Raw genomic sequence first — 13,595 nt, forward strand, 5'->3', positions numbered from 1 at the left:
TCACCTCCACGCACTCTCCTGCCTCTCCCTTCTCATCTCACTCTACTCCCCTCCACGCACTCTCCTGCCTCTCCCTTCTCATCTCACTCTACTCCCCTCCACGCACTCTCCTGCCTCTCCCCTCTCATCTCACTCTACTCCCCTCCACGCACTCTCCTGCCTCTCCCCCTCTCATCTCACTCTACTCCCCTCCACGCACTCTCCTGCCTCTCCCCTCTCATCTCACTCTACTCCCCTCCACGCACTCTCCACTCTCTCCTCTCATCTCACTCTATTCCCCTCCACGCACTCTCCTGCCTCTCCCCTCTCATCTCACTCTATTCCCCTCCACTCACTCTCCTACCTCTCCCCCTCTCATCTCACTCTACTCACCTCCACGCACTCTCCTGCCTCTCCCTTCTCATCTCACTCTACTCCCCTCCACGCACTCTCCTGCCTCTCCCCTCTCATCTCACTCTACTCCCCTCCACACTCTCCCACACACTCTCCAATCTCTCATCTCACTCTACTCCCTATCCACTCACTCTCCTACCTCTCTCATCTCACTCTACTCTCCTCCACTGCTACCTCTTTCATCCCAATCCCCTCCACTCTCTCCCCTCTACTCACTCTCATAGCTCTCCCCTCGCAGCTCACCATCTCACTCTACCCCAGAGGTCGCAATCGGGTACCCGATACCCGTACCCTACCCGATACCCGGCTACCCGTATCCAGCCGGGTACGGGTACCCGTTTGCGACCCTGGTGCGGCCGGGTACGGGTAGGCCGTGAGTCACTGGTGAGTCACCGTGTGTCACTCATTTCCCAACGTCTTGTCTCTTCTCACAATTCAAGTTCCTAGAATCAACCCACCCGCACCTGCAACATGGCTTCATCCCAGAGGTCGCAATCGGGTACCCAATACCCGTACCCTACCCGTACCCGGCCGGGTACGGGTAGCCGATTGCGACCCTGGTGCGGCCGAGTACGGGTAAGGAATCAAAACCCGTTTGCGACCTCTGCTCTACCCCCCCTTCACTCACTCTCCTGCCTCTCGTTCTCTTCTCTAGAGCAACGCGAGCTACTCCATTCATTTCCTGGAGAAGCTACCAGCGCGCGGAGCGAAACGCCGAACATCGCGGGTCCAACTGTGAAGTCCAGGGGCCATGTGCGGTCCACGAAGAAGCCGTAGTTTCCCCAGCCACTCCTGCACTATGACATGGCCATTACGAACCATCCCCCCCCCCACCCCCCCCCCCCCCCAAAAAAAACATCGGAAAGCCACCAAAAATCTACGCCGTGGGACAACTGCGTATCTCTCTCTAGCCCGGGTGGAGCTCATCAGCGGTGCCGAGCAGTGAAAATAAACAATCCTCGGGGGGGAATTCCAAATGCCGCTTGAACCGCCACCCACGAACACGCATCGCCACCCGTGAATCACAACTCTAGCCGCAGGCTCGCATTCTTGTCTCGGGCACCACTCACAAGGCTGACCAACCACCCCACCCACCTCACCCCACCCACCCCACCCCACCTACACCACCCCAACCACCCCACCCACCTCACCCCACCCACCCCACCCCACCTACACCACCCCAACCACCCGAACCACCGCACCCACCTCACCCACCCCACCCACCCCACCTCACCCACCCCACCCACCCCAACCACCCCACCTCACCCACCCCAACCACCCCACCCCACCCCAACCACCCCACCCCACCCAACCACCCCACCCCAACCACCCCACCCAACCACCCCACGCACCCAACCACCCCAACCACCCCACCCACCCCACCCACCCCAACCACCCCACCCACCCAACCACCCCAACCACCCCACCCACCCCACCCAACCACCCCAACCACCCCACCCACCCCACCCAACCACCCCAACCACCCCACCCACCCCCCACCCACCCCACCCAACCACCCCAACCCACCCACCCACCCCACCCAACCACCCCAACCACCCACCCCACCCACCACCCCAACCACCCCACCCCACCCAACCACCCCACCCAACCCCACCACCCACCCCACCCCAACCACCCACCCACCCCACCCACCCCACCCAACCACCCCACACCCACCCAACCACCCACCCCAGCCACCCCACCCAACCACCCCAACCACCCCAACCACCCCACCCACCCCACCCACCCCAACCCAACCCCAACCACCCCAACCACCCCACCCACCCCACCCACCACCCAACCACCCAACCACCCCACCCACCCCAACCTAACCACCCACCCACCCCACCCAACCACCCCACCCACCCCACCCAACCACCCCAACCACCCCACCCACCCACCCACCCCACCCAACCACCCACCCCACCCAACCACCCCAACCACCCCACCCACCCCACCCAACCACCCCAACCCAACCACCCCACCCACCCCACCTACCCCACCCCACCCCACCCCAACCACCCCACCCACCCAACCGCAACCACGCCACCCACCCCACCCACCTCACCCACCCACCACCCCACCCACCTCACCCACCCACCCCACCCACCCACCCACCCACCCACCCCACCCACCCCAAACCACCCCACCCATCCACCCCAACCACCTCACCACCACATCACCCACCCACCACACCACCCCACCCCACCCACCCCCCCACCACCCCACCCACCCCCCAACCACCTCACCCACCCACCCCAACCACCCCACCCACCCACCCACCCACCCTCACCCACCTCACCCCACCCACCCCACCACCCCCCCCCCACCCACCTCACCCACCCACCCCAACCACCCCAACCACCACACCCACCCACCTCACCCACCCCACCCCACCACCCCACCCACCCACCCCAACCCAACCTCCACCACCCACACCACCCCACCACACCCCAACCACCCCCACCTACCCCACCCCACCCCCACCCACCTCACCCACCCCCCCAACCACCCCACCCACCCACCCCACCCCCCTCACCCACCCACCCCAACCCACCCCACCCCACCCACCTCACCCACCCACCCCACCCCACCCACCTCACCCACCCACCCCAACCACCCCACCCACCCCACCCACCTCACCCACCCACCCCAACCCCACCCCAACCACCCACCCATCCCACCTCACCCACCCACCCCAACCACCCCACCCCACCCACCCCCACCCACCCAACCACCACCACCCACCCCCACCCAACCACCCCACCCAACCACCCCACCCACCCCACCTACCCCACCCACCCCACCTACCCCACCCCACCCCACCCCAACCACCCCACCCACCCACCCCACCCCACCACCCCACCCACCCCACCCACCTCCCCACCCACCCCACCCCACCCACCTCACCCACCCCACCACCCCCACCCACCCCACCCACCTCACCCACCCACCCCACCCACCCACCTCACCCACCCACCCCACCACCCCACCCACACCACCCACCTCACCCACCCACCCCAACCACCCCACCACCACCCACCCCCCACCTCACCCACCACCCCAACCACCCCACCCAACCACCCCCACCACCCCCACCCACCCCACCACCCCAACCCACCCCACCCCACCCCACCACCACCCAATGACCCCACCCAACCACCCCACCCACCTCACCCACCCCACCACCCAACCCACCCCACCACCCCACCCACCCACCTCAACCACCCCACCCACCCCACCACCCAACCACCCACCCCACCCACCCACCCACCCAACCACCCCAATGACCCCACCCAACCACCCACCCCACCCACCTCACCCACCCCACCCCACCCACCCCACCCCACCCACCTCACCCACCCCAACCACCCCACCCACCCACCCACCCCACCCACAGACACACAGCCGTGGCTGCCCTGTCCCGATAGGCAACGCGATAACAATGGAGCCCATCGACCGCCACATTCACGAGGAATGGAACGCGTCTGGGAGAGGGGGTTTGGGGCCGTCCATAAATGACGTCACGCACCTTGGAGCGGGGGGGGGGTCAGATATTTGTGACGATGTGTGACGAGGAGGAGGGGGAGGGTTTGAGAAATGTGACGTCACGTAAAAATGCGCAACTTTAAATAAATGTAGAATTGTTATAACAACACTAATTGTTATAACAACATTTCTTACAACATCAGAGTGCAGCGCCACATTAAATACGCACTCCACAATGACGATAGCTTAAAGCGGTTTGAAGCATGTTTTCTTTTACAAAATGGAAATGTTTTTTGGGGGGGGGGTGGGGGCACAGCTTTGTGACGTCATATTTTAGGGGGGGGGTCTGACTTTTTGTGACGTCATGTGACGAGTGGGGGGGGGGGTCAAAAATCGTTCAAAATCGCGTGACGTCATTTACGGACGGCCCCCTATGGGGAGGGGAGACGGAGCGATGAATTCGGTTCGAGTGCGACGTGGTTCTACGCGTGGGTGGCGGCGGTTGCCTGGGGCGACCTCCGTCCCCCGGTGGCATGACGCTGGCATGACGGTGGCATGACGCTGGCATGACGCTGGCATGACGCTAGCATGACGCTGGCATGACGGTGGCATGACGCTGGCATGACGGTGGCATGACGGTGGCATGATGCTGGCATGACGCTGGCATGACGGTGGCATGACGCTAGCATGACGCTGGCATGACGGTGGCATGACGCTGGCATGACGGTGGCATGACGCTAGCATGACGCTGGCATGACGCTGGCATGACGGTGGCATGACGCTAGCATGATGCTGGCATGACGGTGGCATGACGCTGGCATGACGCTGGCATGACGCTAGCATGACGCTGGCATGACGCTGGCATGACGCTAGCATGACGCTAGCATGACGCTGGCATGACGCTGGCATGACGCTAGCATGACGCTGGCATGACGCGTGGGTTATTTTTCGAGCGGTCGCGCTGCGTAACGCGCCCACTTCGTGGACCGTGCAGCGAAACGTCGGACGCCGCGCGGTAGAATAGCGGCGGAGTGGTTTTGCAATGGACGGAAGTTGATGCGGCCATCAACACCGCACTGATGATGATGATGATACCCCCATTGACGCTTGGCTCTAGCTCAGCCCTTTCTGGTGGGGTAAGCGAGACCCGCGGACGGATTTTTATTGGAGGGTAAACATCGTCGCAAACACAAATGATCTTCTTGGTTCTTTCGGGAAAGTCACGTAGAAGGGGAATAATAAAATAAAATAAAAAAAACCATGAGAAAATTTCTTATTATTCTATTTTATTATTTTATTATCTTTTATTTTTATTAATTTAATAAAATAATAAAAATATAAATAATAAAATATACTATTATTTTGTCTTATTTTATTGTTTTTTTATTATTTTAATAAAATAATAAAAATAAAACATAATAAAATATATTATAATATTATTTTATTATGTTTTATTTTTATTATTTTATTACTTCCCTTCTACGTGACTTTACGGAAAGAACCAAGAAGATGAATCCCTGCAAGTCACGAAAGCTTTAAATCGAAACACAAATTAAGTTACAACTCACATTGTCTAATCAAACCCCTTGTGGATTTTTTTACAATTTTTTTTTTTTACGATGGAGGGGTCATCCATAAATGACGTCACGCGATTTTGGCCGATTTTTGACCCCCCCCCCCCCCATCGTCACAAGGCGTCACAAAAAGTCAGACCCCCCCCCCCCCCCATCAAATATGACATCTCGCCTCCGTGATGATGAGAGAGAGACACGCAAACTCCACATATACACAACAGGCGTCAAGGTCGGGATCAAACCCACGACCTCCTGCACACCAGGCGAGGTAGTCAACATCTCCTAGCCACCGTGATGATGATGATGAGATAGAGACACGCAAACTCCAAATATACAGCAGCAGGCGTCAGGGTCGAGATTGAACCCACGACCTCCTGTAGACCAGGCGAGGTAGTTAACATCTCCTAGCCACCGTGACGATGATGAGAGAGAGACACGCAAACTCCAAATACACAGCAACGGGCGTCGGAGTCGGGATCAAACCCACGATCTCCTGCATACCAGGCGAGGTAGTTAACATCTCCTAGCCTCCGTGACGATGATGAGAGAGAGACACGCAAACTCCAAATACACAGCAGCGGGCGTCGGGGTCGGGATCGAACCCACGACCTCCTGCACACCAGGCGAGGTAGTCAACATCTAACCACCGTGGGAGTCCGTTCCCTCCTTGATGTTCGCGAGTATCCCCCCCTCGCCCTCTGCTGCATGTTGTTGTTCCTAGGCGTCGTTTCTGCCCCCGTGGGTTCATCAGAGTGGTGATGGTGGTGATGATAGCGGTGGCGGTAGTGGCGGTGGTGGCGGTGGTAGCTGCGGTGGTGGTGGTGGCTGCGGTGGCTGCGGTGGCTGCGGTGGTGGTGGTGGCGGTGGTGGCGGTGGCGGTGGTGGCGGTGGTGGTGGTGGCGGTAGCTGTGGTGGCGGTGGTGGCGGTGGTGGTGGCTGTGGTGGCAGTGGTGGTGGTGGTGGCGGTGGCTGCGGTGGCGGTGATGGCTGTGATAGCGGTGGCGGTAGCGGTGGCTGCGTTGGCGTTTCATCCTGTCCCGGCGAGGCGCGGGAGAGCGCGAGAGACGCCCGTCCGGGAGTCACCGTGTGAGCCGCGTGGGTCGGCCGCCACCACCGCCTGCCGGAGGAGCCGCCGGGGACACCTGGGGGCTCGCGGGCAGCGGAGACGCGGGCCTGTTACCCAGGTCTGCGGCAGAGGGCAAGAAGCGGCAGGCATCGAGTGGCAGCGTTGAGCAAGTCCCTAGACCAGAGGTCGCAAACGGGTTTTGATTCCTTACCCGTACCCGTACCCGGCCGCACCAGGGTCGCAAACGGGTACCCGTACCCGGCCGTACCCGTACCCTACCCGTACCCGGCCGGGTTTTTTCGATTATTCTTATTTTTTTACTTTTCGTAACGAATATTTTCATTGGTATTCTTAGGTTTTTTCGGTAAGGTCACGTAGGTGGAAAATTTTTAATTCAAATTAATAAAAGTAAAATAAAAATAAAATAAAAATCACGACGTTTCGGTGGTGGACGGAAGCTTGTGTTGCCTCCGAAACGTCGTGATTTTTATTTTATTTTTATTTTACTTTTATTCATTTGAATTTAAATTTTTCACCTACACGACTTTACCGAAAAAACATACGAATATGAATCCTTGCAGTCACGAAAGCTTCAAATCTAGAATTTTTCATTGGTGTATGACAGGCAAGGCTCTTCTTGATATTGTCATATTCCTGTTCATGTTTTTGTTTTTAAATCCTTTATATTAAGTTCACTTGCTTGCGTGCTTGCGCGCTTACGACCGTGCAAATCTTTCGGTCGTTTTTCAACCCACTTCCCGTGATCCAATCGAGCTGACATTTTCCACACAGACTCGTTGTGCGTGACAATTAATGTTCGTGAAAAAAATTTTCCTAAATTTTACACTTTTTAGGACAAAAAAATTATATTAAATTACCAATTGCTTAATGGTTGCATGCAATCATCTGACCCATAGGTGGCAGCCATCTCAAGTCAGAGGACGAGAGGACTCTAGCCGCCACGCATATAAAGGATTTATAGTGAAAAACTTTGTTTTTACGGGTTAATTTTTTGCTTGTTGCGGTTGCACCCCCGATTCAACAGCCGAATTGGCTCACGGGGCTATACCCAATACATACAACTGAAACCTCTACCTCCCCTGCCTCCCCCCCCCTCACCTGTGTAGCTGCTGGAGATGGCGCTACTGCTCCTGGACATGATGAACGTCGTGTCCAACTCGGGTTGATGTACGGCGGAGAAGGAGGAGGGGGGGGACCGGTGCTGGATTCCCTCCTCGCTCCGCACGTTCCCTGCGCCCACACACACACGTGACGTCAGATGGCCGCCATGGAGTGATGACCCCTGGGTTAGAATACTATACGGACTGAAAAAGAAGGTTTTAGCCACTCTGGCAAATTAAACGGGAGGTGTGTTAAGGGGCCGTCCGTAAATGACGTCACGCGATTTTGAACACAAAGCTCTGCCCCCCCCCCCCCGCCAAAAAATAAAACATGCTTCAAATCGCTTTAAACTATTGTCATCGTAGTGCGTATTTAATGTGGCGCTGCACTCTGATGTCGTAGGAGAAAACATTTATTAAAAAGTCTATTTAATTAGGTAGAACGTCATAATTGTTTTTTTACCCTGTTATCTGGCAACAAAACTGACACCTTTTTTTACAAGGAGTCATGTTTGTGTAAAGTAGTAACTCGGCAGGAGACGACTTCACGGGTAGCACACTCTTTATTTTCACCAACTTGTAGTTACACGGATGACTAACACCCTACTTCGTTACACGGGTGACCAACACCCACTTAGCTACACGGGTGACGGACACCCACTCAGCTACGACTTCGTTACACGGGTGACCAACACCCACTTAGCTACACGGGTGACGGACACCCACTCAGCTACGACTTCGTTACACGGGTGACCAACACCCACTTAGCTACACGGGTGACGGACACCCACTCAGCTACACGGGTGACCAACACCCACTCAGCTACACGGGTGACCAACACCCACTTAGCTGTACTGACACGGGCTCTTACGCCCTGTAGCCTTCCGGGACACACCCAGCCGGGGTGCCCGTCTCGGCTCTGGGTACCACCGTCCCGACCCACACGGGCGTCGGACTACGGTCCCCCCAGTCTCGGCTCCGAGCCACACAGGGCCCCTACCTCCTCCACCCCGTCTTCGGTCTTCAACTGGTTAACACTCAACCACGAGTGCTCTCGCGCGTCCCCCTTTATACCCCTCCTGCGGACGTCGCTGAGAGTACTCACTTATCTGACCAATCACTGCGCACTCGCTACGATCCTCTTTTCCCAGCTTGTGTGAGCGCGCCTCACCACCGGCGCGCGCGTCCATGCCACGCCCACACCGCGTGCCCAACCCCGCGCCCCGTGATCCATCACTGCCGGCGCACGTCAATACCACCACTACATCACCCCCTACCACATAGCTCGCAGCCGACCCGGCTGCTAATAAAACATACAACACCCCTTCACCCCCACGTGTGCCCCGTAACATAACACAAACCCTAACAACACAACATGAACACCGCAATCCGCAAAACCCAGCAACCGCCACACCCGCAACAAGAACAACATGCACAATCCGGCGAATGGCAACGATACTGTGTATGCGGAAAGAGTAACAATAAAAAAAATTTCTTTAATCATTTTCTCTTCTTTTCTCTCCGACTCATGCAGCGTCCCAATGTCCGAGCGTCCCTTAAACGGGACATTACCCCGGCAGAGGGGGAAGCCGGCAACGAAGTCGGGCTTTAACAAAAAAAGAATTTTTTTTTTTTTTTTTTTTTTTCATGAAAAGTGTTGCGTCCTTGACCGAATCCGCCTTGCCGGACCGTCGTACGGCACAGGACGCAGTTGGCCATCCGGCGGCGCCGGCAGTTCAGGAGGGCATGGGCCAGGCATCGGGGCTCCGTGCGAGCCGCGGGGTTCCGGTTCCCGACGGTCAACAGCCGTCAGGTCCGAGACACCTGGGGGTGGGTCAGGTGGAGACACGTGAGGATCAGCCTGCGACACATCCCTCCCCGAGTCGACGGTCACATCACACGCTCGGTCGTCACGGCACAACCCGGGGTCACGCGGCGCCGCGTAGGGTTTCAGTCGGGAGGAGTGCACGTACCAACGGCGTTTTCCCCATTTAATCTGTATACTCTGGGGTCGTGCAACCCGCACAATTTCCACCGGTCCCCTCCATGGTCTCAACAGTTTGGGGGACGTAGCCAACGGTGCGTGTGGACAATGCAGCCAGGCCTTATCGCCCGGTTCCCAATTGTGCGTATGCACCTTCCGTTCACGCAATTGCTCGTTCGCGATCTGCCGAGAGTGTGAATTCAATCTCGCAGCCTCTCGCGCCTCAGCCAATTTGGCGATGTTAAACTTAATGTGGTCTGCCAATTTTGATTTCGCACGTGGCTGTGAAATCCCCAGTTGGACGTCCATGGCCGGATCAGCCTCCCGCCCATACATCAGAAAAAATGGAGAAAACCCCGTCGCCGCATGGGGTGCCATCCGATAGGCCGCTAGTACCCCCGGTACCTGTAAGTCCCAATCCACCTGGTCGTCGCATACCTGTTGGCACAGCATAGACGTAATCGTCCTGTTCAGACGTTCAACCATACCGTCAGTCTGCGGGGGGTACGGGGAGGTACGTACTTTCTTTGTACCCAACAGGTCGCACACCTCGCGCAACAAAACACTCGAAAAGTTTTTCCCTTGGTCCGTCAGCAAGCGTTCGGGGGCGCCTTTGTCCAAAACGTAACCTTGGACAAAGGCGTCCGCCACTGCCGCAGCCGACTGGTTGGCGAGTGGCCACGCCATGGGCCAGCGGGTGAAGTACTCTACGCCAACCAGCAGGAACTTATTTCCCCGAGGTGTAGTGGGAAAGGGCCCCAAGATGTCTAGCGCGACCAATTCGTTCGTGCGCGAAACTTGAATGGATTGAAGCGGTGGATTAGCCGCTATTTGTGGCGGTTTTCTTTTAGCGCACCCTACACACCCCTTAAGAATGTTCGCCACGTCACTGCCCATCCCAGGCCAATAGTAGTCTCGCTGAATGAGGGCGAGCGTTTTATGAAACCCCAGATGCATGAGTCGTTCATGGGCAGCCAGGACGACCTTACCCCGTACAGCAACCGGCACCACAAGCATGTGACGCCGGGACATGGAGTCCCACTTCATCAAGAGGCCCTGTCTGCACACCCAGGAACCGACCCGCGTTTCCCCGCCCTCGGGAACGTTAACCTTCCGACGTAGCGCGAGTAGGGAGCTGTCGGCCATTTGCAGACGGCCCCACTCGATGAGAGGCAATGCTAACAGCGAGTCCCTCCCCGTGGGGGCGTCGACCCCCGTAGTATCCGTGGCGGCTAGCACCACTTCCGCGGGGACATCGACAGAAGGTTTACACCGCGCCGATCCCAACTGACATGCGCATTCCGTACGCGTCGGCAACCGTGACAATGCATCCGCGTTCGAGTGGCGCAACCCCTTGCGGTAAATCGTCGTGAATTGGTAGTCCTGAAGGACCTCCAACCATCGGGACAATTGGCCGGATGGCTGCGCCACCCGCATAGCGTATTGGAGAGCCGCATGGTCCGTGCGAACCGTAAAGTGACGGCCATACAGATACGGCCTGAATTGCTGTATAAAAAACACAATCGCCAGCAATTCACGCCGTGTCACGCAGTAGCGTTGTTCCGCGGGGGACAGAACCCTGCTACCGTAGGCGACCACCCGTTCGACCCCCCCGACCACCTGTGAGAGCACTCCCCCGATACCCGTGTTACTGGCATCCGTGTCGAGCACAAACGGTTGCGTGAAATCGGGGTAACACAAGGGGGGAGCCTGCACCAAGGCGTCACGAAGGGAGCAGAACGCGGCCTCCTCCTCCGGCCCCCAGTGAAACCGCACCCCTTTAGCCGTCAAGGCGTGCAGGGGCCTGGCTATGGTGGCAAACTGTTTGACAAAACGACGGTAATAGGAGGCAAATCCTATGAAGCTGCGGACTTCAGTAACAGAGGTCGGTGTTGGCCATGAGCCGACGCATTGCGTCTTAGCAGGGTCCGTCGAGATCCCCGAACGGCTAACGATATGGCCCAAATACCTGACCGATTCCCGAAGCAGAAAACATTTAGCCGGTTTAAATTTAAGCTTCGCGGAACGCATCCTGAGAAACACTGCCCTCAGTCGCTGGAGGTGCTCCTCAAAAGTTCGGCTGAAAACGATGATATCATCGAGGTAAATCAAACAGGTGTCCCATTGAAGGCCTGCCAAAACCAATTCCATGAGCCTCTGGAACGTGGCAGGAGCGGAATGTAAACCCATGGGCAATCGGTTGAACTCAAATAGGCCTCCCGGTGTCCGGAAAGCGGTTTTAGGTTTTGATTCGTCATCGAGGGGCAATTGCCAAAATCCCGAAAGCAAATCGAGCGTCGAAAAAAACTGTGCTCCTGCCAAGGCATCCAGCGACTCATCCATCCTGGGGAGCGGATACGCATCGGCCATTGATATTTTGTTTAGGCGGCGGAAATCAACACAGAACCGCAGGGATCCATCCTGTTTTTTAACCAAGACGATAGGAGCACCCCACGGACTGGAAGAGGGCGCAATGATGTCGGCCGCCAACATGTCATTTACTGCCGACTGCACATGCTCCTTCTCGGCTGGACTGAGCCGGAAGGGATTCTGTCGAATAGGGGCCGCGTCCCCAGTCTCTATGTGGTGGCGCAACAGGTCTGTGCAGCCAATGTCGTACTTGTGCCTGCTAAACACGTCAGCGAACTCGAGCAGCAAGCCCCTCAATGCACCCAACTGCACACTGGACAAGGTACTGGACCCGGCACACAACGCGTCCAACCACTCCGTCCCCTCCTCACTTTGGGGATGCGTATCGACATGTGAATCGGCGTGAGCAACGAGCTGTTCCTCGACGGGTAGCGGCGCGGCGTGAGCGAGCACCGTTCCCTGCGTAATCACGGCCGGCCGCGACCCCGTATTCAGGACCACAACGAACGGCTCACTGTCCCCCCTCACCATGGTCTGGGCCACCGCTAAGCCGAGGTCCCCTTTAGCCCTGTTAGACGGCCCCAATAGAACTCCCTGCGCCCCCGCATCCGCCCCCAGTTGTTTTCTCAACCGAAGGGGTACCAACATTTGCGATCCCGGGGGCACCCGTACAGTCCGGGTTGCCAGCGCCTGCACCGTCGCACAAGCCGTGCGTATCTTATTTGGACTCTTCAAAAACTCAACCCGCCGACCCGACGGAAGCTCAATGCAGGCCTGGTCTATGAGAATTTTTATGGGCATTTTAGACAGAAAGTCCGTGCCTAGTAAACAAGGAACGGCCAACGATGATGATACAAAAATAGGACCCGCCAATTTAATGTCGCCAATACAAATATTCGCCCGAATCTGGCCGATGATTCCCAAAGATCCCCCGTTTGCCGCGTAAAATGGTACGTCCACCGGCAGAAGTGGTCGACATTGTACGGGAAGAATATTATAAATAAGGTCCGAAATAATAGTGGCCGACGCACCCGTGTCCACGAGCACCCGGACCTCAACCCCGTCAATGTACCCCGTTACCACGAACGACCCGGCCGACGCAGCCACAATCCTGTGGGCCAATTCGGACCACTCGACTGCCTTCGGGCCGTACGCGGACCCCTCTCGCCGAACCGAACCCCCGGCGCCCATACACGGTCCCCCCACCGCTAAGCGGCGACCCGAACGTGCCGTGCGTGTGGACCGAGCGTGTGAGGTGCCGCGACTTGCCGGGTTCAGTTGGGATGTCTTGAGTCCCTGGTCGTCGTCCGGACGTGGTCCCGCGGTGCGTTGACGCGGGGCCCGGCACCTGGCCGCGACGTGGCCCCGAAGGCCGCAGTTGTAGCAGACGACAAGGGACGTCGTAGGTTTCGGTTGCTCCAGCTTGCGGGAGGAGCGTGTGGGCGAACGACCTCCCGGTCTCCACTCCCCCGGCCTCGAACCAGCGAAGGCCTCCTCCCGAGGCACAGCAGGCTGAGGTCCGATGATCGTGGCGGCCGGTGCCCCGTTCTCCACCGATGCGCAGACGACCGTCGGCTTCCGCTGTAGGACCTCGTAAG

The 13,595-nt window shown here is 57.7% G+C and overlaps 1 protein-coding gene across 2 annotated transcripts in view; it reads right to left on the reverse strand.

Annotated features, from left to right (window-relative positions):
• Positions 1 to 3,792: 3,792 nt before the first annotated feature.
• The window catches only part of LOC133358673 (glutamine-rich protein 2-like), a 64,684-nt gene continuing 54,881 nt past the window's right edge, over positions 3,793 to 13,595 (reverse strand). Inside the window, exons 15-17 of one of the 2 annotated variants that reach the window (XM_061577089.1) lie at positions 9,314 to 9,467; positions 7,642 to 7,773; positions 3,793 to 6,642 (exon numbers count right to left, since the gene is read on the reverse strand). In XM_061577089.1, the coding sequence (XP_061433073.1) occupies positions 7,665 to 7,773; positions 9,314 to 9,467 (263 nt within the window). In that variant the 3' untranslated portion in view covers positions 3,793 to 6,642; positions 7,642 to 7,664. The remainder of the gene's footprint in view (positions 6,643 to 7,641; positions 7,774 to 9,313; positions 9,468 to 13,595) is intronic. The other variant, XM_061577090.1, reaches the window with a different exon arrangement.

This window comes from Lethenteron reissneri, chromosome 63 (genome assembly GCF_015708825.2).
Source record: "Lethenteron reissneri isolate LAM-NWPU_2019-01 chromosome 63, ASM1570882v1, whole genome shotgun sequence".
In the NCBI taxonomy this organism is placed as follows: Eukaryota; Metazoa; Chordata; class Hyperoartia; order Petromyzontiformes; family Petromyzontidae; genus Lethenteron; species Lethenteron reissneri.